This window comes from Cuculus canorus, chromosome 31 (assembly GCF_017976375.1).
Source record: "Cuculus canorus isolate bCucCan1 chromosome 31, bCucCan1.pri, whole genome shotgun sequence".
NCBI lineage: Eukaryota > Metazoa > Chordata > Aves > Cuculiformes > Cuculidae > Cuculus > Cuculus canorus.
The window spans coordinates 1,119,962-1,140,355 of record NC_071431.1 but is presented as its reverse complement, the minus strand read 5'-3'; the positions used below and the strand labels follow the sequence as shown (position 1 = coordinate 1,140,355).

General features: G+C 59.1%; 1 protein-coding gene across 1 annotated transcript in view; it reads left to right on the top strand.

Annotated features, from left to right (window-relative positions):
• COL11A2 (collagen type XI alpha 2 chain) overlaps positions 1-20,394 on the top strand; it is a 79,689-nt gene that overhangs the window by 19,954 nt on the left and 39,341 nt on the right. The window contains exons 11-31 of the mRNA XM_054051963.1: positions 601-687; positions 1,580-1,636; positions 3,438-3,491; positions 3,577-3,630; positions 6,528-6,581; positions 8,274-8,327; positions 9,572-9,625; positions 11,508-11,552; positions 11,680-11,733; positions 11,815-11,859; positions 11,964-12,017; positions 12,121-12,165; positions 13,103-13,156; positions 14,331-14,375; positions 14,495-14,548; positions 14,677-14,721; positions 15,571-15,624; positions 15,894-16,001; positions 16,494-16,547; positions 17,595-17,648; positions 19,663-19,707. Coding sequence (XP_053907938.1) covers positions 601-687; positions 1,580-1,636; positions 3,438-3,491; positions 3,577-3,630; positions 6,528-6,581; positions 8,274-8,327; positions 9,572-9,625; positions 11,508-11,552; positions 11,680-11,733; positions 11,815-11,859; positions 11,964-12,017; positions 12,121-12,165; positions 13,103-13,156; positions 14,331-14,375; positions 14,495-14,548; positions 14,677-14,721; positions 15,571-15,624; positions 15,894-16,001; positions 16,494-16,547; positions 17,595-17,648; positions 19,663-19,707 — 1,170 coding nt within the window. The remainder of the gene's footprint in view (positions 1-600; positions 688-1,579; positions 1,637-3,437; positions 3,492-3,576; positions 3,631-6,527; positions 6,582-8,273; positions 8,328-9,571; positions 9,626-11,507; positions 11,553-11,679; positions 11,734-11,814; positions 11,860-11,963; positions 12,018-12,120; positions 12,166-13,102; positions 13,157-14,330; positions 14,376-14,494; positions 14,549-14,676; positions 14,722-15,570; positions 15,625-15,893; positions 16,002-16,493; positions 16,548-17,594; positions 17,649-19,662; positions 19,708-20,394) is intronic.

Genomic DNA, 20,394 nt, shown 5'->3' with positions numbered 1-20,394 from the left:
CTCTCCCACTCCCAATCCCACTCCCAATCCCATTCCCACTCCCACTCCCAATCCCTCTCTTAATCCCACTCCCTCTCTTAATCCCAATCCCACTCCCAATCCCACTCCCAATCCCTCTCCCAATCCCACTCCCCATCCCACTCCCAATCCCACTCCCAATCCCAATCTCATTCCCACTCCCAATCCCACTCCCAATCCCACTCCCACTCCCACTCCCTCTCCCACTCCCAATCCCTCTCTTAATCCCAATCCCACTCCCCATCCCACTCCCAATCCCACTCCCAATCCCAATCTCATTCCCACTCCCAATCCCACTCCCACTCCCACTCCCTCTCCCACTCCCAATCCCTCTCTTAATCCCACTCCCAATCCCAATCCCACTCCCTCTCTTAATCCCAATCCCACTCCCTCTCTTAATCCCAATCCCACTCCCATTCCCTCTCCCACTCCCAATCCCTCTCTTAATCCCAATCCCTCTCTTAATCCCACTCCCAATCCCAATCCCACTCCCACTCCCTCTCTTAATCCCAATCCCAATCCCACTCCCTCTCTTAATCCCACTCCCAATCCCAATCCCACTCCCCTCCGGCTGTGCCGCAGTTCCGGTTCGGCTCTTCCGGGGGTGGGAAGGGCCCCGCGGTGGCGGCAGCGGAGGCTCAGGCGGAGGCCCTTCTGCTCCAGGCCCGGGTGAGCGCCCCATATCAGTCACTCAGTCATTAGGGGGTAATTAATTAATTAGGGGTAATTAATTAGGGGTAATTAATTAATTAGGGGTAATTAATTGGGGGGTTATTAATTGTGGGGTTATTAATTGGGAGGGTAATAATTGGGAGGGTGATATGAATGGGGAGGGTGATATTAATTGGGGGTGTAATTAATTGGGGGTAATTAATTGGGGGGTGATTAATTGGGGTAATTAATTGAGAGGTAATTAATTGGGGGGTAATTAATTGGGGGGTTATTAATTGGGGTAATTAATTGGGGGTTATTAATTGGGAGGGCAATAATTGGGAGGGTACTATTAATGGGGAGGGTGATATTAATTGGGGGTAATTAATTGGGGGTTATTAATTGGGGGTAATTAATTGGGGGTTATTAATTGGGAGGGTAATAATTGGGAGGGTAATATTAATGGGGAGGGTGATATTAATGGGGGTGTAATTAATTGGGGGTAATTAAATGGGGGTAATTAATTGGGGGGTAATTAATTGGGGGTTATTAATTGGGGGTAATTAATTGGGGGGTTATTAATTGGGAGGGTAATAATTGGGAGGGTGATATGAATGGGGAGGGTGATATTAATTGGGGGGTGTAATTAATTGGAGGTGTAATTAATTGGGGGTAATTAATTGGGGGTTAATTAATTGGGGGTTATTAATGAGGAGGGTAATATTCTGCCCCATTTTTCCCCCTTTCACCCCCCTTTTTTGTACCCCCTTCCCCCTTTTCTGCCCCCCCTTTTCTGCCCCCCCTTTTCTGCCCCCCTTTTTCCTCCCTTTCTCCCCCCCCCTTTCTGCCCCCCCCTTTCTGCCCCCCCCTTTCTGCCCCCCCTTTCTGCCCCCCCTTTTTGCCCCCCCAGGTTGCTCTGCGGGGCCCCCCCGGGCCAATGGGCTTCACGGGCCGCCCCGGCCCTATGGTGCGATTTTGGGGTTCGGGGGGGGGGGACACGACTTGGGGGTCACTGGGGGGGGATATTGGGGCCATTTGGGGGATATTGGGGGGATTTGGGGTGATTTGGGGGTTCTGGGGTGTTTTGGGGGGGATTTGGGGTAATTTGGGGGGGATTTGGGGGGATTTGGGGGTTCTGGGGGGATTTGGGGGTGATTTGGGGTAATTTGGGGGTGATTTGGGGGTGATTCGGGGGGACTTTGGGGGATTTGGGGTGATTTGGGGGTGATTTGGGGGTGATTTGGGGTGGTTTGGGGGTTCTGGGGGTGATTTGGGGGTGATTTGGGGTAATTTGGGGGTGATTTGGGGGTGATTCGGGGGGACTTTGGGGGATTTGGGGTGATTTGGGGGTGATTTGGGGGTGATTTGGGGTGGTTTGGGGGTTCTGGGGGTGATTTGGGGGTGATTTGGGGTAATTTGGGGGTCCTGGGGGTGATTTGAGGGTGATTTGGGGGTGATTTGGGGTAATTTAGGGGTGATTTGGGGAAGATTTTGGGGTGATTTGGGGTAATTTGGGGGTTCTGGGGGTGATTTGGGGGTGATTTGGGGGTGATTTGGGGTAATGAAGGGGTAATTTGGGGGGGATTTGGGGTGTTTTGAGGTGATTTTGGGGTGGTTTGTGTGACTTTGGGGGTGATTTGGGGTAATTTGGGGGTGATTTGGGGGTTCTGAGGTGTTTTGGGGGGATTTGGGGGTGATTTGGGGGTAATTTAGGGGTGATTTGGGGGTGATTTTGGGGTGATTTGGGGGTTCTGGGATGATTTGGGGGAGATTTGGGGGTGATTTGGGGGTGAATTGGGGTAATTTGGGGGTGTTTTGGGGTGATTTGGGGGTGATTTGGGGGGATTTTGGGGGTGATTTGTGTGACTTCGGGGTGATTTGGGGTGATTTGGGGGTGTTTTGGGGGTGATTTGGGGTGATTTGGGGGTGATTTGGGGGTGATTTTGGGGTGATTTGTGTGACTTCGGGGGTGATTTGGGGTGATTTGGGGGTTCTGGGGTGATTTGGGGGTGATTTGGGGTGAATTTGGGGGTGTTTTGGGGTGATTTGGGGTAATTTGGGGGTTCTGGGGGTGATTTGGGGGTGATTTGGGGGTGATTTGGGGTAATGAAGGGGTAATTTGGGGGGGATTTGGGGTGTTTTGAGGTGATTTTGGGGTGATTTGTGTGACTTTGGGGGTGATTTGGGGTAATTTAGGGGTGATTTGGGGGTTCTGGGGTGATTTGGGGGTGTTTTGGGGTGATTTGGGGGTTCTGGGGTGATTTGGGGGTGATTTGGGGTGAATTTGGGGGTGTTTTGGGGTGATTTGGGGTGATTTGGGGGTTCTGGGGTGATTTGGGGGTGATTTGGGGGTGTTTTGGGGGTGATTTGGGGTGATTTGGGGGTGATTTGGGGGTGATTTTGGGGTGATTTGTGTGACTTCGGGGGTGATTTGGGGTGATTTGGGGGTTCTGGGGTGATTTTGGGGTGATTTGGGGGTGTTTTGGGGGTGTTTTGGGGTGATTTGGGGGTTCTGGGGTGATTTTGGGGTAATTTGGGGGTGATTTGGGGGTGATTTGGGGGTGATTTGGGGGTTCTGGGGGTGATTTGTGTGACTTTGGGGGTGATTTGGGGTAATTAAAGGGGTGTTTTGAAGGTGGTATTTTGGGGGCGATTTTAGAGGGATTCGGGGGTGGTTTTTGGGGGTTGTTTTGGGGGTGTTTGGGGGGGGTTGAGGTTTTGGGGTGCCCCCCCCGACCCCCCCCTTTTCCCATTCCCATTCCCTCCAGGGCCATCCGGGCAGCGCCGGAATGAAGGGCGAATGCGGAGACTTTGGTCCTCAGGTGAACCCCCAAAAACTGGGACCTCTCCTTAAGGCTTTGGGGGTGTCCCGTGTGTGACCCCCCCAAAATATAACCACCGTTTCAGGGTCCTCGTGGTCCCCCAGGGCTGATGGGACCCCCCGGAAAACCGGGACAGAGGGTGAGGAGGGGGGCGGGAAAAGGGGGGGAGGGGGAGATGGAGGTGGAGGTGGAGGTGGAGATGGAGATGGAGGTGGAGGTGGAGGTGGAGGTGGAGATGGAGGTGGAGGTGAAGGTGGAGGTGGAGGTGGAGGTGGAGGTGGAGATGGAGGTGGAGGTGGAGATGGAGGTGGAGGTGGAGGTGGAGGTGGAGGTGGAGATGGAGGTGGAGGTGGGGATGGAGGTGGAGATGGAGGTGGAGGTGGGGATGGAGGTGGAGATGGAGGTGGAGGTGGAGGTGGAGGTGGAGGTGGGGATGAAGATGAGGATGAGATGAAGATGGGATGAAGATAAGGATGAGGATGAGGAAGAGATGGAGATGGAGATGGAGATGGAGTTGGGATGAGGATGAGATGAAGATGGGATGAATATGAGGATGGAGATGGAGATGAAGATGAAGATGAGGATGAGGAAGAGATGGGGATGGAGATGGGGATGGAGATGGAGATAGAGATGGAGATAGAGATGGAGATGGAGATGGAGATGGAGATGGAGATGGAGATGGAGATGGAATGAATATGAGGATGAAGATGAGGATGGAGATGGAGATGGAGATGAAGATGAGGATGAGGATGGGATGGGATGGAATGGAGATAGAGATGGGATGAAGATGAGGATGAGATGGAGATGGAGATGGAGATGGAGATGGAGATGGAGATGGAGATGGAGATGGAGATGGAGGTGAAGATGGGATGAAGATGAGGAAGAGATGGAGATGGAGTTGGGATGAGGATGAAGATGAGGATGGGATAGAGATGGAGATGAAGATGAAGATGAGGATGAGGAGGAGATGGAGATGGAGATGAAGATGAAGATGAGGATGAGGATGGGATGGGATGAAGATGAGGAAGAGATGGAGATGGAGATGGAGATGGAGATGGAGGTGGAGGTGGAGGTGGAGGTGGAGATGGAGGTGGAGGTGGAGGTGGAGGTGGAGGTGGAGGTGGAGATGGAGGTGGAGATGGAGGTGGAGGTGGAGGTGGAGGTGGAGATGGAGGTGGAGATGGAGGTGGAGGTGGAGGTGGAGATGGAGGTGGAGATGGAGGTGGAGGTGGAGGTGGAGATGGAGGTGGAGGTGGAGGTGGAGGTGGAGATGGAGGTGGAGGTGGAGGTGGAGGTGGGGATGAAGATGAGGATGAAGATGAGGATGAGATGAAGATGGGATGAAGATAAGGATGAGGATGAGGAAGAGATGGAGATGGAGATGGAGATGGAGTTGGGATGAGGATGAGATGAAGATGGGATGAATATGAGGATGGAGATGGAGATGAAGATGAAGATGAGGATGAGGAAGAGATGGAGATGGAGTTGGGATGAGGATGAAGATGAGGATGGGATGGAGATGGAGATGAAGATGAGGATGAAGATGAGGATGAGGATGAGGAAGAGATGGAGATGAAGATGAGGATGAGGATGGGATGGAATGGAGATGGAGATGGGATGAAGATGAGGATGAGATGGAGATGGAGATGAAGATGAAGATGAAGATGAAGATGAGGATGAGGATGAGGAGGAGATGGGGATGGAGATGGAGACGGAGATAGAGATGGAGATGGAATGAATATGAGGATGAAGATGAGGATGGAGATGGAGATGGAGATGAAGATGAGGAAGAGGATGGGATGGGATGGAATGGAGATGGAGATGGAGATGGAGATGGAGGTGAAGATGGGATGAAGATAAGGATGAGGATGAGGAAGAGATGGAGATGGAGATGGGATGAGGATGAGGTTGAGTTGAAGATGGGATGAATATGAGGATGAAGATGAGGATGGGATGGAGATGGAGATGGAGATGGAGATGGAGATGAAGATGAGGATGAGGATGAGGTGGAGATGGAGATGGAGATGAGGATGGGATGAAGATGAGGGTGATGATGAGGATGAAGATGAGGATGAGATGGAGACGGAGATAGAGATGGAGATGGAATGAAGATGAGGATGAGGAAGAGGATGGGATGGGATGGAATGGAGATGGAGATGGAGGTGAAGATGGGATGAAGATAAGGATGAGGATGAGGATGAGGAAGAGATGGAGATGGAGATGGGATGAGGATGAGGTTGAGTTGAAGATGGGATGAATATGAGGATGAAGATGAGGATGGGATGGAGATGGAGACAGAGAAGGAGATGAGGATGAGATGAGATGGAGATAGGATGAAGATGAGGATGGAGATGGAGATGGAGATGGAGATGGAGATGGAGATGGAGATGGAGATGGAGATGGAGATGGAGATGAAGATGAGGATGAAGATGAGGATGAGGAAGAGATGGAGATGATGGAGATGGAGATGGAGATGGGATGAACATAAGGATGAGGATGAGATGGAGATGGGGATGGGGATGAGGATGAAGATGAGGATGAGATGGAGATGGAGATGGAGGTGAAGATGGGATGAGGATGAGGATAAGGATGGAATGGGATGGGGATGAAGATGAGGATGAGGATGGGATGGAGGTGGATGAGATGGAGGTGAAGACGAAGATGAGGATGGGGACCGAGATGAGGATGGGATGGAAGGGATGGAGATGGGGATGAAGATGAGGATGGAATGGAATGGGATGGGGATGAAGATGAGGATGAGGATGAGGATGGGATGGAGGTGGATGAGATGGAGGTGAAGACGAAGATGAGGATGGGGACCGAGATGAGGATGGGATGGGAGGAGATGGGGATGAAGATGAGGATGGGGATGGAGATGGAGGTGGAGATGAGGATGGGGATGAAGATGAGGATGAGGATGGAGGTGGAGGTGGAGATGAGGATGGGGATGGAGATGAGGGTGAGGATGGGATGGAAGGGATGGAGATGGGAGGGATGGATGGGATTTGGGGGGTCCCTCACCCTCGTGTCCCTCAGGGCCGTCCGGGAGCCGATGGCACACGGGGAATGCCGGGAGATCCCGGCGTGAAGGTAACGCCTCGGTCGGAGTGGAGGATCCTGGTTGGATCCTGGTGGATCCCAGTTGATCCCAGTTGGCTCTGGGTTGTTCCCAGTTGATCCCAGTCGGCTCTGGGTTGTTCCCAGTTGCTCCCAGTAGCTCCCAGTTGGCTCTGGGTTGTTCCCAGTTGCTCCCAGTTGCTCCCAGTTGGCTCTGGGTTGTTCCCAGTAGTTCCCAGTTGGCTCTGGGCTGTTCCCAGTTGTTCCCAGTAGTTCCCAGTTGGCTCTGGGCTGTTCCCAGTTGTTCCCAGTAGTTCCCAGTTGGCTCCGGGTTGTTCCCAGTTGTTCCCAGTTGGCTCTGGGTTGTTCCCAGTTGTTCCCAGTTGGCTCCGGGTTGTTCCCAGTAGTTCCCAGTTGGCTCTGGGTTGTTCCCAGTTGTTCCCAGTTGGCTCCGGGTTGTTCCCAGTAGTTCCCAGTTGGCTCTGGGTTGTTCCCAGTTGTTCCCAGTTGGCTCCGGGTTGATCCCAGTTGTTCCCAGTTGCTCCCAGTTGGCTCTGGGTTGTTCCCAGTAGTTCCCAGTTGGCTCCGGGTTGTTCCCAGTTGCTCCCAGTAGTTCCCAGTTGGCTCCGGGTTGTTCCCAGTTGTTCCCAGTTGGCTCCGGGTTGTTCCCAGTAGTTCCCAGTTGGCTCTGGGTTGTTCCCAGTTGTTCCCAGTTGGCTCCGGGTTGTTCCCTGTTGCTCCCAGTTGGCTCCGGGTTGTTCCCAGTTGCTCCCAGTAGTTCCCAGTTGGCTCCGGGTTGTTCCCAGTTGTTCCCAGTTGGCTCCGGGTTGTTCCCAGTTGTTCCCAGTTGGCTCCGGGTTGTTCCCAGTAGTTCCCAGTTGGCTCTGGGTTGTTCCCAGTTGTTCCCAGTTGGCTCCGGGTTGTTCCCAGTTGTTCCCAGTTGGCTCCGGGTTGTTCCCTGTTGCTCCCAGTTGGCTCCGGGTTGTTCCCAGTTGCTCCCAGTAGTTCCCAGTTGGCTCCGGGTTGTTCCCAGTTGTTCCCAGTTGGCTCTGGGTTGTTCCCAGTTGTTCCCAGTTGGCTCTGGGTTGTTCCCAGTAGCTCCCAGTTGGCTCCGGGTTGTTCCCAGTTGCTCCCAGTTGGCTCTGGGTTGTTCCCAGTAGTTCCCAGTTGGCTCTGGGTTGTTCCCAGTTGCTCCCAGTTGACTCCGGGTTGTTCCCAGTAGTTCCCAGTTGGCTCCGGGTTGTTCCCAGTTGCTCCCAGTTGTTCCCAGTTGCTCCCAGTTGGCTCTGGGTTGTTCCCAGTAGTTCCCAGTTGGCTCCGGGTTGTTCCCAGTTGCTCCCAGTTGTTCCCAGTTGCTCCCAGTTGGCTCTGGGTTGTTCCCAGTTGTTCCCAGTTGGCTCCGGGTTGTTCCCAGTTGCTCCCAGTTGGCTCTGGGTTGTTCCCAGTTGCTCCCAGTTGGCCCCGGGTTGTTCCCAGTTGTTCCCAGTTGTTCCCAGTAGCTCCCAGTTGGCTCTGGGTTGTTCCCAGTTGTTCCCAGTAGCTTCCAGTTGGCTCTGGGTTGTTCCCAGTTGCTCCCAGTTGGCCCCGGGTTGTTCCCAGTTGTTCCCAGTTGCTCCCAGTAGCTCCCAGTTGGCCCCGGGTTGTTCCCAGTTGTTCCCAGTAGCTTCCAGTAGGCTCCGGGTTGCTCCCAGTTGATCCCAGTCCCGGGGTCCCCTCTCCCCTCAGGGTGACCGTGGTTTCGAGGGGCTGCCGGGGCTGCCGGGGGACAAAGGACACCGCGTGAGTGCCCCCCGGGACCCCCCCCGGGACCCCCATTATCCCCTGAACACCCCCAGGACCCCCCAGGAACCCTCTGGGACCCTATTGGGACCCCCCCTGGACCCCCCCCCGGATCCCCCCATTATCCCCTGGGACCCCCAGGACCCCCCTGGACCCCCCTGGACCCCCCCATTATCCCCTGGGACCCCCCTGGGACCCCCCCGTGACCCCCAGACCCCCTCTGGACCCCCCCATTATCCCCTGGGACCCCCCTGACCCCTTTGGGACCCCCCTGGACCCCCCCTGGGACCCCCAGGACCCCCCTGGGACCCCCCCGGACCCCCCCACTATCCCCTGGGACCCTATTGGGACCCCCCTGGACCCCCCCTGGATCCCCCCATTATCCCCTGGGACCCCCCTGGGACCCCCCTGGACCCCCCCATTATCCCCTGGGACCCCCCCTGGAACCCCCAGGACCCCCCTGGGACCCCCCCATTATCCCCTGGGACCCCCCGGGACCCCCTGGGACCCCATTGGGACCCCCTGGGACCCCCCCGTGACTCCCAGACCCCCTCTGGACCCCCCCATTATCCCCTGGGACCCCCCTGACCCCTTTGGGACCCCCCTGGACCCCCCCTGAACCCCCCCATTATCCCCTGGGACCCCCCCTGGAACCCCCAGGACCCCCCTGGACCCCCCCATTATCCCTTGTGACCCCCCCAGGACCCCCCTGGGACCCCCCTGGACCCCCCCATTATCCCCTGGACCCCCCCTGGAACCCCCAGGACCCCCCTGGGACCCCCCCATTATCCCCTGGGACCCCCCGGGACCCCCTGGGACCCCATTGGGACCCCCTGGGACCCCCCCGTGACTCCCAGACCCCCTCTGGACCCCCCCATTATCCCCTGGGACCCCCCTGACCCCTTTGGGACCCCCCTGGGACCCCCCCTGGACCCCCCCGGGACCCCCCCCAGGACCCCCCCGGACCCCCCCATTATCCCCTGTGACCCCCCGGGACCCCCCCTGGACCCCCCCGACCCCCCCTTGTGACTCCCAGGACCCCCCCGGACCCCCCCATTATCCTCTGGGACCCCCCCCGACCCCCTTTGGGACCCCCCTGACCCCCCCCGGGACCCCCAAACCCCCATAACCCCCCTTGGACCTCCCCCTTTGGGACCCCCTTTTTTCCCCCCCCCGGCCCCCCTGACCGCCCCCCTTGATTTGGGGGTCCCCCCATGACCCCCCCGTTTGTACCCCCCCCCCAGGGTGACCCCGGCCCTCAGGGCCCCCACGGACCCCCCGGCGAGGACGGCGAGAGGGTGAGGGACCCCCAATGCCCCCCCCCCGGCCCCCCAAAACCCCCCCTCACCCCCCCTTTTCACCCCAAATCCATCCTTCTTCACCCCAAAATCCCCCCTTTTTGACCCCAAAATCCCCCCTTTTTGACCCTTAAATCCCCCCTTTTGGACCCCTAAATCCCCCCTTTTGACCCCCAAATCCCCCCTTTTTGACCCAAATTCCCCTTTTTGACCCAAATTCCCCCTTTTTCACCCCAAAATTCCCCCTTTTTGACCCCTAAATCCCCCCTTTTGACCCAAATTCCCCCTTTTTCACCCCAAAATCCCCCCTTTTTGACCCAAATTCCCCCTTTTTCTCCCCAAAATCCCCCCTTTTTGACCCAAATCCCCCCTTTTTGACCCCTAAATCCCCCCTTTTTGACCCAAATTCCCCGTTTTGGACCCCTAAATCCCCCCTTTTTGACCCAAATTCCCCCTTTTTGACCCCTAAATCCCCCCTTTTTGACCCAAATTCCCCCTTTTGACCCCCAAATCCCCCCTTTTTGACCCAAATTCCCCCTTTTTCACCCCTAAATCCCCCCTTTTTGACCCAAATTCCCCCTTTTTGACCCCCAAATCCCCCCTTTTTGACCCAAATTCCCCCTTTTTCACCCCAAATCCCCCCTCTGCCCCCAAACCCCTTCTGACCCCCCTTTTAACCCCAAATCCCCCCTTTTTGACCCCAAATTCCCCCTTTTTACTCCCAATTCCCCCCCTTTTGTCCCCAAATTCCACCTTTTTACCCCAAATCCATCCTTTTTCACCCCCAAATCCGCCCTTTTGACCCCAAATCCCCCCTTTTTGACCCCAAATTCCCCCTTTTTACCCCAAATCCCCTTTATTCACCCCCATTTCCCCCCTTTTTTCCCCCCAAATCCCCCCATTTCCCCCTTGCCCCCCAAATCCCCCCTTTATTCCCCCATTTCCCCCCTTTTCCCCATTTCCCCCTTTCCCCCCAAATCCCCCCATTTCCCCCCTTTATTCCCCCCATTTCTCCCCAAATCACCCCTTTATTCCCCCCATTCCCCCCATTTCCCCCCTTTATTCCCCCCAAACCCCCCATTTCCCCCCTTTATTCCCCCCAAACCCCCCATTTCCCCCTTTATTCCCCCCATTTCCCCCCTTCCCCCCCAAATCCCCCCTTTATTCCCCCCTTCCCCCCCTTTATTCCCCCCATTTCCCCCTTCCCCCCATTTCCCCCTTTATTCCCCCATTTCCCCCCTTTATTCCCCCCTTTCCCCCCAAATCCCCCCATTTCCCCCTTTATTCCCCCCATTTCCCCCCTTTATTCCCCCCATTTCCCCCCTTTATTCCCCCCCATTTCCCCCCTTTATTCTCCCCATTTCCCCCTTCCCCCCATTTCCCCCCTTTTTCCCCCAAATCCCCCCATTTCCCCCCTTATTCCCCCAAATCCCCCCTTTATTCCCCCCATTTCCCCCCTTTATTCCCCCCTTCCCCCCCTTTATTCCCCCCATTTCCCCCCTTTATTCCCCCCATTTCCCCCCTTTCCCCCCTTTGTTCCCCCCATTTCCCCCTTTCCCCCCAAATCCCCCCAAATGCCCCCATTTCCCCCCTTTATTCCCCCCATTTCCCCCATTTCCCCCCTTCCCCCCCAAATCCCCCCTTTATTCCCCCATTTCCCCCATTTCCCCCCTTATTCCCCCATTTCCCCCCTTTATTCCCCCCAAATCCCCCCTTTATTCCCCCCATTTCCCCCTTCACCCCCATTTCCCCCCTTTCCCCCCAAATTCCCCCATTTCCCCCCTTTATTCCCCCATTTCCCCCCTTTATTCCCCCATTTCCCCCCCATTTCCCCCCCATTCCCCCCCACTTCCCCCCCAAATCCCTTTCCCCCCCCCCCCAGGGTGACGATGGCATCGTGGGACCCCGCGGTCTCCCCGGAGAAGCGGTACAGCCCCCCCAAATTTAACCCCCCCCCAAACCCCCCCCCATTATTTTTTGGGGTTCCCCCCCCCCTTTTTTTTTTACCCCCCACTTTTAACCCCTTTCTACCCCCCCTTCCTCCACCTTTTTAGGGTCCCCGTGGTCTCCTCGGCCCTAAAGGCCCCCCCGGAATTCCTGGACCCCCCGTAAGTTTTTGGGGTACCCCCCCCCTCCCCATGACCCCCCCCTATTTTCCCCCCCCCCCTTATTTTTTACCCTCTCCATAGGGTGTTCGAGGCAGCGATGGTCCCATTGGTCCCAAAGGGGGTTCGGTAAGTTTTGGGGGACCCCCCCCCAAAATTTCTCACCTTATTTGGGGGTATTTTTTTTGGGGGGGCTCCTATATTGACCCCCCCACTTTTTATACCCATCACAGGGACCACAGGGGGAACCCGGTCCCCCCGGGCAACAGGGGACCCCCGGAACTCAGGTAAAGAGGGGGACCCCCCAAAAAAAATTAGGGGGGACCCCCCTTTTTCCCCCCCCCTTTTCCATTGGGGGGTAATTCTTGACCCCCCCCCCCAATATTTTAGGGTCTCCCCGGACCTCAAGGAGCGATGGGACCCCCGGGGGAAAAGGTGGGTGCAGGGGGGGAGGGGGACCCCCCCAGTTTTGGGGTGCTGGGGAGGGGGTGTGGGACCCCAGTTTTGGGGTTGGGGGGGGAACAGGGGGGATGGGATCCCAGTTTTGGGGTACTGGGGGGGGGCTGGGACCCCAGTTTTGGGATTGGGGGGGAACAGGGGGGCTGGGACCCCAGTTTTGGGGTGCGGGGGGGGCTGGGACCCCAGGTTTGGGGTTTGGGGGGGCACAGGGGGGATGGGACCCCAGTTTTGGGGTGCGGGGGGGGGCTGGGACCCCAGGTTTGGGGTGCGGGGGGGAACAGGGGGGATGAGACCCCAGTTTTGGGGTACTGGGGGGGGCTGGGACCCCAGTTTTGGGGTTGGGGGGGAACAGGGGGGAGGAGACCCCAGTTTTGGGGTGCTTAGGGGGGGATGGAACCCCAGTTTTGGGGTACGGGGGGGGCTGGGACCCCAGTTTGGGGGTTGGGGGGGCACAGGGACCCCAGTTTTGGGGTGCGGGGGGCACAGGGACCCCAGTTTTGGGGTTTGGGGGGGCACAGGGGGGATGGGACCCCAGTTTTGGGGTTTGGGGGGGCACAGGGGGGCTGGGACCCCAGCTTGGGGGTTGGGGGGGCACAGGGACCCCAGTTTTGGGGTGCGGGGGGGGACTGCGACCCCAATTTTGGGGTGCGAGGGGCACAGGGACCCCAATTTTGGGGTGCGGGGGGGGCACAGGTACCCCAGTTTTGGGGTACGGGGAGCACTGGGACCCCAATTTTGGGGTGCGGGGGGGACTGGGACCCCAATTTTGGGGTGTGAGGGGGCACAGGGGGGGCTGTGACGCCAATTTTGGGGTACAGGGGGAGGTGTCTGGGGTGAATTTGGGGGTACGGGGGGGGTTTTGGGGGGGGGGTCTGACCCTATTCCCCCCCCCCCCCCCCCCAAAAAAAAACAGGGACCCCAAGGAAAACCGGGGCTCCCCGGAGCGCCCGGAGCCGATGGACCCCCCGTGAGTGACACCCCCGTACCCCAAAAGTCCCCCTGAACCCCCAAATGTCCCCAATGTCCCCCCATAGCCCCTCTGTCCCCCCAATATCCCTTTATCCCCCCAATATCCCTCTGTCCCCCCAATACCCCTTTATCGCCCCAATATCCCTCTGTACCCCAAAATCCCTCTGTCCCCCCAATATCCCTCTGTCCCCCCAATATCCCCTTTATCCCCCCAATATCCCTCTGTACCCCAATATCCCTTTATCCCCCCAATATCCCTTTATCCCCCCAATACCCCTCTGTCCCCCAATACCCCTCTGTCCCCCAATATCCCTTTATCCCCCCAATATCCCTCTGTCCCCCCAATATCCCCTCTGTCCCCCAATATCCCTCTGTCCCCCAATATCCCTCTGTACCCCAATATCCCTCTGTCCCCCCAATATCCCTCTGTACCCCCAATACCCCTTTATTCCCCCAATACCCCTCTGTCCCCCCAATACCCCTCTGTCCCCCAATATCCCTTTATCCCCCCAATATCCCTCTGTCCCCCCAATATCCCTCTGTCCCCCAATATCCCTCTGTCCCCCCAATACCCCTTTATCCCCCCAATATCCCTCTGTCCCCCAATATCCTTTTGTCCCCCCAATATCCCTCTGTCCCCCATATCCCTCTGTCCCCCCAATATCCCTTTATCCCCCCAATATCCCTCTGTACCCCCAATATCCCTTTATCCCCCCAATATCCCCTCTGTCCCCCCAATATCCCTCTGTACCCCAATACCCCTCTGTCCCCCCAATATCCCTCTGTACCCCAAAATCCCTCTGTCCCCCAATTATCCCTTTATCCCCCCAATATCCCCTCTATCCCCCCAATATCCCCTCTGTACCCCAATATCCCCTTTATCCCCCCAATATCCCCTCTGTACCCCAATATCCCCTCTATCCCCCCAATATCCCTTTATCCCCCCAATATCCCTCTGTCCCCCAATATCCCTCTGTCCCCCAATATCCTTTTGTCCCCCAATATCCCTCTGTCCCCCAATACCCCTCTCTCCCCCCAATATCCCTCTGTCCCCCAATATCCCTCTGTCCCCCAATATCCTTTTGTCCCCCAATATCCCTCTGTCCCCCAATACCCCTTTATCCCCCCAATATCCCTCTGTCCCCCCCAAATCCCCCCTTTTTTTTCTTTAGGGTCACCCCGGGAAAGAGGGTCCCTCCGGCACAAAGGGCCATCAGGTAAACCCCCCCCTCCCCTTTTTTGGGGTCCCCCCCACTTTTTGGGGTCCCCTTCAGCCCTCAATTCTTTTGGGGGTCCCCCCTAATATATATGTCCCCCCTTTTTTCCCCCCTTTCAGGGTCCCTCAGGTCCCCAAGGTCCCCTCGGCTATCCGGGACCTCGGGGGGCCAAGGTGAGTTTTGGGGTGCTGGGGGGGGTATTTTTGGGGTACCCCCCCCTCTTACTTCATTTTGGGGTGAAATCAGAGCTTTTTTGGGGGGGTTTAACCTTATGGACACCCCAATTTTTTTTGCTCCTCAGGGTGTGGACGGCATTCGGGGGCTCAAAGGACATAAGGGAGAAAAGGTGGGGGGGGGGCACCCCAAAAATGAAGGGGGGGTCCCCCCCACAATGTCGACCTTCACCCCAAGATCTCAGACACCCCCTGAGCCTCGGGGGGGGTCCCCAATATCCCCTTCACCCCAAAATCTTGGATTCTATGGACTTGGGGGGGGATATGGGGGTCCCCAATATCCCCTTCACCCCAAAATCTTGGATTCTATGGACTTGGGGGTGGAATATGGGGGTCTGGGGGGGTCCCCAATATCCCCTTCACCCCAAAATCTTGGATTCTATGGACTTGGAGGGGGATTTGGGGGTCTGGGGGGGTCCCCAATATCCCCTTCACCCCAAAATCTTGGATCCTATGGACTTGGGGGGGGGATTTGGGGGTCTGGGGGGGTCCCCAATATCCCCTTCACCCCAAAATCTTGGATTCTATGGACTTGGGGGGGGATATGGGGGTCCCCAATATCCCCTTCACCCCAAAATCTTGGATTCTATGGACTTGTGCGGGGATTTGGGGGTCTGGAGGGTCCCCAATATCCCCCTTCACCCCAAAATCTTCGATTCTATGGACTTGGGGGGGGATATGGGGGTCCCCAATATCGCCTTCACCCCCAAAATCTTGGATCCTATGGACTTGGGGGGGGATTTGGGGGTCTGGGGGGTCCCCAATATTCCCCTTCACCCCAAAATCTTGGATTCTATGGAATTGGGGGGGGATATGGGGGTCTGGGGGGGTCCCCAATATCCCCTTCACCCCAAAATCTTGGATCCTATGGACTTGGGGAGGGGATATAGGGACATTTTGGGGGGCTGTGGATTTGGGGGGGTCCCCTGTGCCCCCCCCTCACTATCCTTGCCCCCCAAAAGGGCGAAGAGGGGTTCCCCGGATTGAAGGGCGACGTTGGTCTCAAAGGAGAGAGGGTATGGGGGGGGGGGTCATGATGGGGGGACCCCCCCAAAGATATGGGGGGACCCCGCAAAGGGATGTGTGTGGGGGGGTATGGGGGGGATATGGGGGATATTGGGGTGATATGGGGGTGATATGGGGGGATATGGGGGGGATATGGGGGAGATATGGGGGGATATGGGGGGGATATGGGGGGATATGGGGGGATACGGGGGGATATGGGGGATGTGAGGATATGGGGGGACATTGGGGGACACCGTTGGATATTGGGGTGTCCCCGCAGGGGGAGGAGGGTCTCCCCGGCCCTCGCGGTGAAGACGGCCCCGAAGGGCCCAAAGGACGAACGGGAACTGTTGGGGACCCCGGACCGGGGGGGGCGGCGGGGGACAAGGTGAGAGACCCCCCCATAGCCCCCCAAAATCACACTGTACCCCCAATATCCCTCTGTTCCCCAATATCCTCTCTGTCCCCCCAATATCCCCTCTGTCCCCCCAATATCCCTCTGTCCCCCAATATCCCTTTATCCCCCCAATACCCCTCTGTCCCCCAATATCCCTTTATCCCCCCAATATCCCTCTGTCCCCCAATATCCCTTTATCCCCCCAATATCCCTTTATCCCCCCAATACCCCTCTGTCCCCCAATATCCCTTTATCCCCCCAATACCCCTCTGTCCCCCAATATCCCTCTGTCCCCCAATATCCCTCTGTCCCCCCAATATCCCTCTGTCCCCCATATCCCTCTGTCCCCCAATATCCCTTTATCCCCCCAATATCCTTCTGTCCCCCAATACCCCTCTGTCCCCCAATATCCCTTTATCCCCCCAATATCCTTCGGTCCCCCAATACCCCTCTGTCCCCCAATATCCTCTCTCTTTCCCGCAGGGGAAGTTGGGGGTCCCCGGTTTGCCCGGTTACCCCGGTCGTCAAGGCCCGAAGGTAAGTGGGGCCGCTATGGGGCTGCCCCCCAAGTGATGCTATGGGGCTGCCCCCCATGTCCCCTATGGGGCTGCCCCCCAAGTGATGCTATGGGGCTGCCCCCCAAGTGCCGCTATGGGGCTGCCCCCCAAGTGATGCTATGGGGCTGCCCCCCATGTCCCCTATGGGGCTGCCCCCCAAGTGCCGCTATGGGGCTGCCCCCCAAGTGCCGCCATGGGGCTGCCCCCCAAGTGATGCTATGGGGCTGCCCCCCATGTCCCCTATGGGGCTGCCCCCCAAGTGATGCTATGGGGCTGCCCCCCAAGTGCCGCTATGGGGCTGCCCCCCAAGTGATGCTATGGGGCTGCCCCCCATGTCCCCTATGGGGCTGCCCCCCAAGTGATGCTATGGGGCTGCCCCCCAAGTGCCGCTATGGGGCTGCCCCCCAAGTGATGCTATGGGGCTGCCCCCCATGTCCCCTATGGGGCTGCCCCCCAAGTGCCGCTATGGGGCTGCCCCCCAAGTGCCGCCATGGGGCTGCCCCCCAAGTGATGCTATGGGGCTGCCCCCCATGTCCCCTATGGGGCTGCCCCCCAAGTGATGCTATGGGGCTGCCCCCCATGTCCCCTATGGGGCTGCCCCCCAAGTGATGCTATGGGGCTGCCCCCCAAGTGCCGCTATGGGGCTGCCCCCCAAGTGCTGCTATGGGGCTGCCCCCCAAGTGATGCTATGGGGCTGCCCCCCATGTCCCCTATGGGGTTGCCCCCCAAGTGCCGCTATGGGGCTGCCCCCCAAGTGATGCTATGGGGCTGCCCCCCGAGTGATGCTATGGGGCTGCCCCCCAAGTGATGCTATGGGGCTGCCCCCCGAGTGCCGCTATGGGGCTGCCCCCCAAGTGATGCTATGGGGCTGCCCCCCAAGTGCCGCTATGGGGCTGCCCCCCAAGTGATGCTATGGGGCTGCCCCCCGAGTGCCGCTATGGGGCTGCCCCCCAAGTGATGCTATGGGGCTGCCCCCCAAGTGCTGCTATGGGGCTGCCCCCCAAGTGCCCCCCAACTCTCCCCTCAGGGCTCTCAGGGTTTCCCTGGATTTCCCGGTACCAACGGCGAGAAGGGGGCGCGGGTGAGACCCCCCACTGCCCCCCACTGCCTCCCAGTTCCCCCCAGTGCCCCCCAGTACCTCCCAGTGCCTCCCAGTTCCCCCCACTGCCCCCCACTGCCCCCCAGTGCCCCCCAGTACCTCCCAGTGCCTCCCAGTTCCCCCCACTGCCCCCCACTGCCCCCCACTGCCCCCCACTGCCCCCCAGTGCCCCCCAGTACCTCCCAGTTCCCCCCAGTACCTCCCACTGCCCCCCTGTGCCTCCCAGTACCTCCCAGTGCCCCCCAGTGCCTCCCAGTTCCCCCCAGTGCCCCCCAGTACCTCCCAGTTCCCCCCAGTACCTCCCAGTTCCCTCCAGTACCTCCCAGTGCCTCCCACTGCCCCCCAGTGCCTCCCAGTGCCTCCCAGTGCCCCCCACTGCCCCCCAGTGCCCCCCAGTGCCCCCCAGTGCCTCCCAGTGCCCCCCAGTCCCTCCCAGTTCCCCCCACTGCCCCCCACTGCCCCCCAGTGCCTCCCAGTGCCTCCCAGTGCCCCCCCAGTACCTCCAGTACCTCCCAGTTCCCCCCAGTGCCTCCCAGTTCCCCCCAGTGCCCCCACAATTCCTCTCCCAGTAACTCCCAGTTCCTCCCAGTGACTCCCAGTTCCTCCCAGTGCCCCCCAGTTCCCCCAGTGCCCCCCAATTCCCCTCCCAGTGTCCTCCCAGTTCCTCCCAGTCCCCCCAGTGTCCCCCCAGTTCCCCCAATTCCCCTCCCAGTTCCCTCCAGTGCCTCCCAGTTCCCCCCAGTGCCCCCCAGTTCCCCCCAGTGCCTCCCAGTTCCCCCCAGTTCCACCCAGTGCCCCCACAATTCCTTTCCCAGTGACTCCCAGTTCCTCCCAGTGCCCCCCAGTTCCCCCAGTTCCCCAATTCCCCTCCCAGTGACTCCCAGTGCCCCCCCAGTTCCCCCAGTGCCCCCCAACTCCCCTCCCAGTTCCTCCCAGTGTCCTCCCAGTGCCCCCAGTACCCCCCAGTACCTCCCAGTGCCCCCCAGTGCCTCCCAGTGCCTCCCAGTACCTCCCAGTTCCCCCCAGTGCCTCCCAGTACCTCCCAGTTCCCCCCAGTGCCCCCCAGTTCCTCCCAGTACCTCCCAGTTCCCCCCAGTTCCCTCCAGTGCCTCCCAGTTCCCTCCAGTTCCTCCCAGTTCCTCCCACTGCCCCCCAGTGCCTCCCAGTACCTCCCAGTGCCCCCCAGTGCCTCCCAGTACCCCCCAGTTCCCCCCAGTGCCTCCCAGTGCCTCCCAGTTCCTCCCAGTGCCCCCCAGTTCTCCCCAGTTCCCTCCAGTGCCCCCCAGTGCCTCCCAGTACATCCCAGTACCCCCCAGCGCTTCCCAGTGCCTCCCATTGCCCCCCAGTTCCCCCCCAATTCCCCTCCCAGTTCCTCCCAGTCCCCCCAGTGTCCCCCCCAGTTCCCCCAGTTACCCTCTCAGTTCCTGCCAGTGCCCCCAGTGCCCCCCAGTATCCCCCCAATTCCCCTCCCAGTGACTCCCAGTTCCCTCCAGTGCCCCCCAGTTCCTCCCAGTGCCTCCCAGTTCCCCCCAGTGCCCCCACAATTCCTCTCCCAGTAACTCCCAGTTCCTCCCAGTGACTCCCAGTTCCTCCCAGTGCTCCCCAGTTCCCCAATTCCCCTCCCAGTGACTCCCAGTTCCTCCCAGTTCCCCCCAGTTCCCCCCAGTTCCCCCCCAATTCCCCTCCCAGTCTCCCCAGTGCCCCCCCAGTTCCCCCAGTTCCCCCCAATTCCCCTCCCAGTTCCCCCCAGTGCCCCCAGTTCCCCTCCCAGTTCCTCCCAGTGCCCCCAGTTCCACTCCCAGTAACTCCCAGTTCCCCCCAGTTCCCCCAGTTCCCCCCAGTTCCCCTCCCAGTTCCTCCCAGTGTCCCCAGTTCCACTCCCAGTAACTCCCAGTGCCCCCCCAGTTCCCCCAGTTCCCCCCAATTCCCCTCCCAGTTCCTCCCAGTGCCCCCAGTTCCCCTCCCAGTAACTCCCAGTTCCCCCATTCCCTTCCAGGGCCATTCGGGCACCTCCGGGCGAAGGGGGGAGCGCGGACCCACGGTGAGGACCCCCCCCCCCCCAAACTGGGAACCCCCAAACTGGGAACCCCCCCAAACTGGGAATCCCCCCCCTTAAACTGGGAACCCCCCAAACTGGGACGGGGGGGGGGCACTGGGAGGGAATTGGGGGCAACTGGGAGGGAACTGGGAGGCGCTGGGATGGGGGGGGGGCACTTGGAGGGGGGGTCAGAAGTGGGGGGGGACCCCCAAACTGGGAATCCTCCCCCCTAAACTGGGAATCCCCCCATACTGGGATGGGGGGGGCACTGGGAGGGGTACTGGGGGCAACTGGGAGGGAACTGGGATGGAACTGGGATGGAACTGGGATGGAACTGGGATGGGGGAGGCACTGGGATGGGGGGGCACTTGGGGGGGGGTCAGAAATGGAGGAGGGGGGACAGAGGGGACCCCCCCAAACTGGGATCGCCCCAAACTGGGATGAGGGGGGGGTACTGGGGGCAACTGGGAAGGGAATTGGGAGTAACTGGGAGGGAACTGGGAGGGAACTGGGAGGTACTGGGATGGGGGGGGCACCTGGGGGGGGGTCAGAAATGGAGGAGGGGGGACAGAGGGGACCCCCCCAAACTGGGATCCCCCCAAACTGGGATGAGGGGGGGGTACTGGGGGCAACTGGGAAGGGAATTGGGGGCAACTGGGAGGGAACTGGGAGGGAACTGGGAGGCACTGG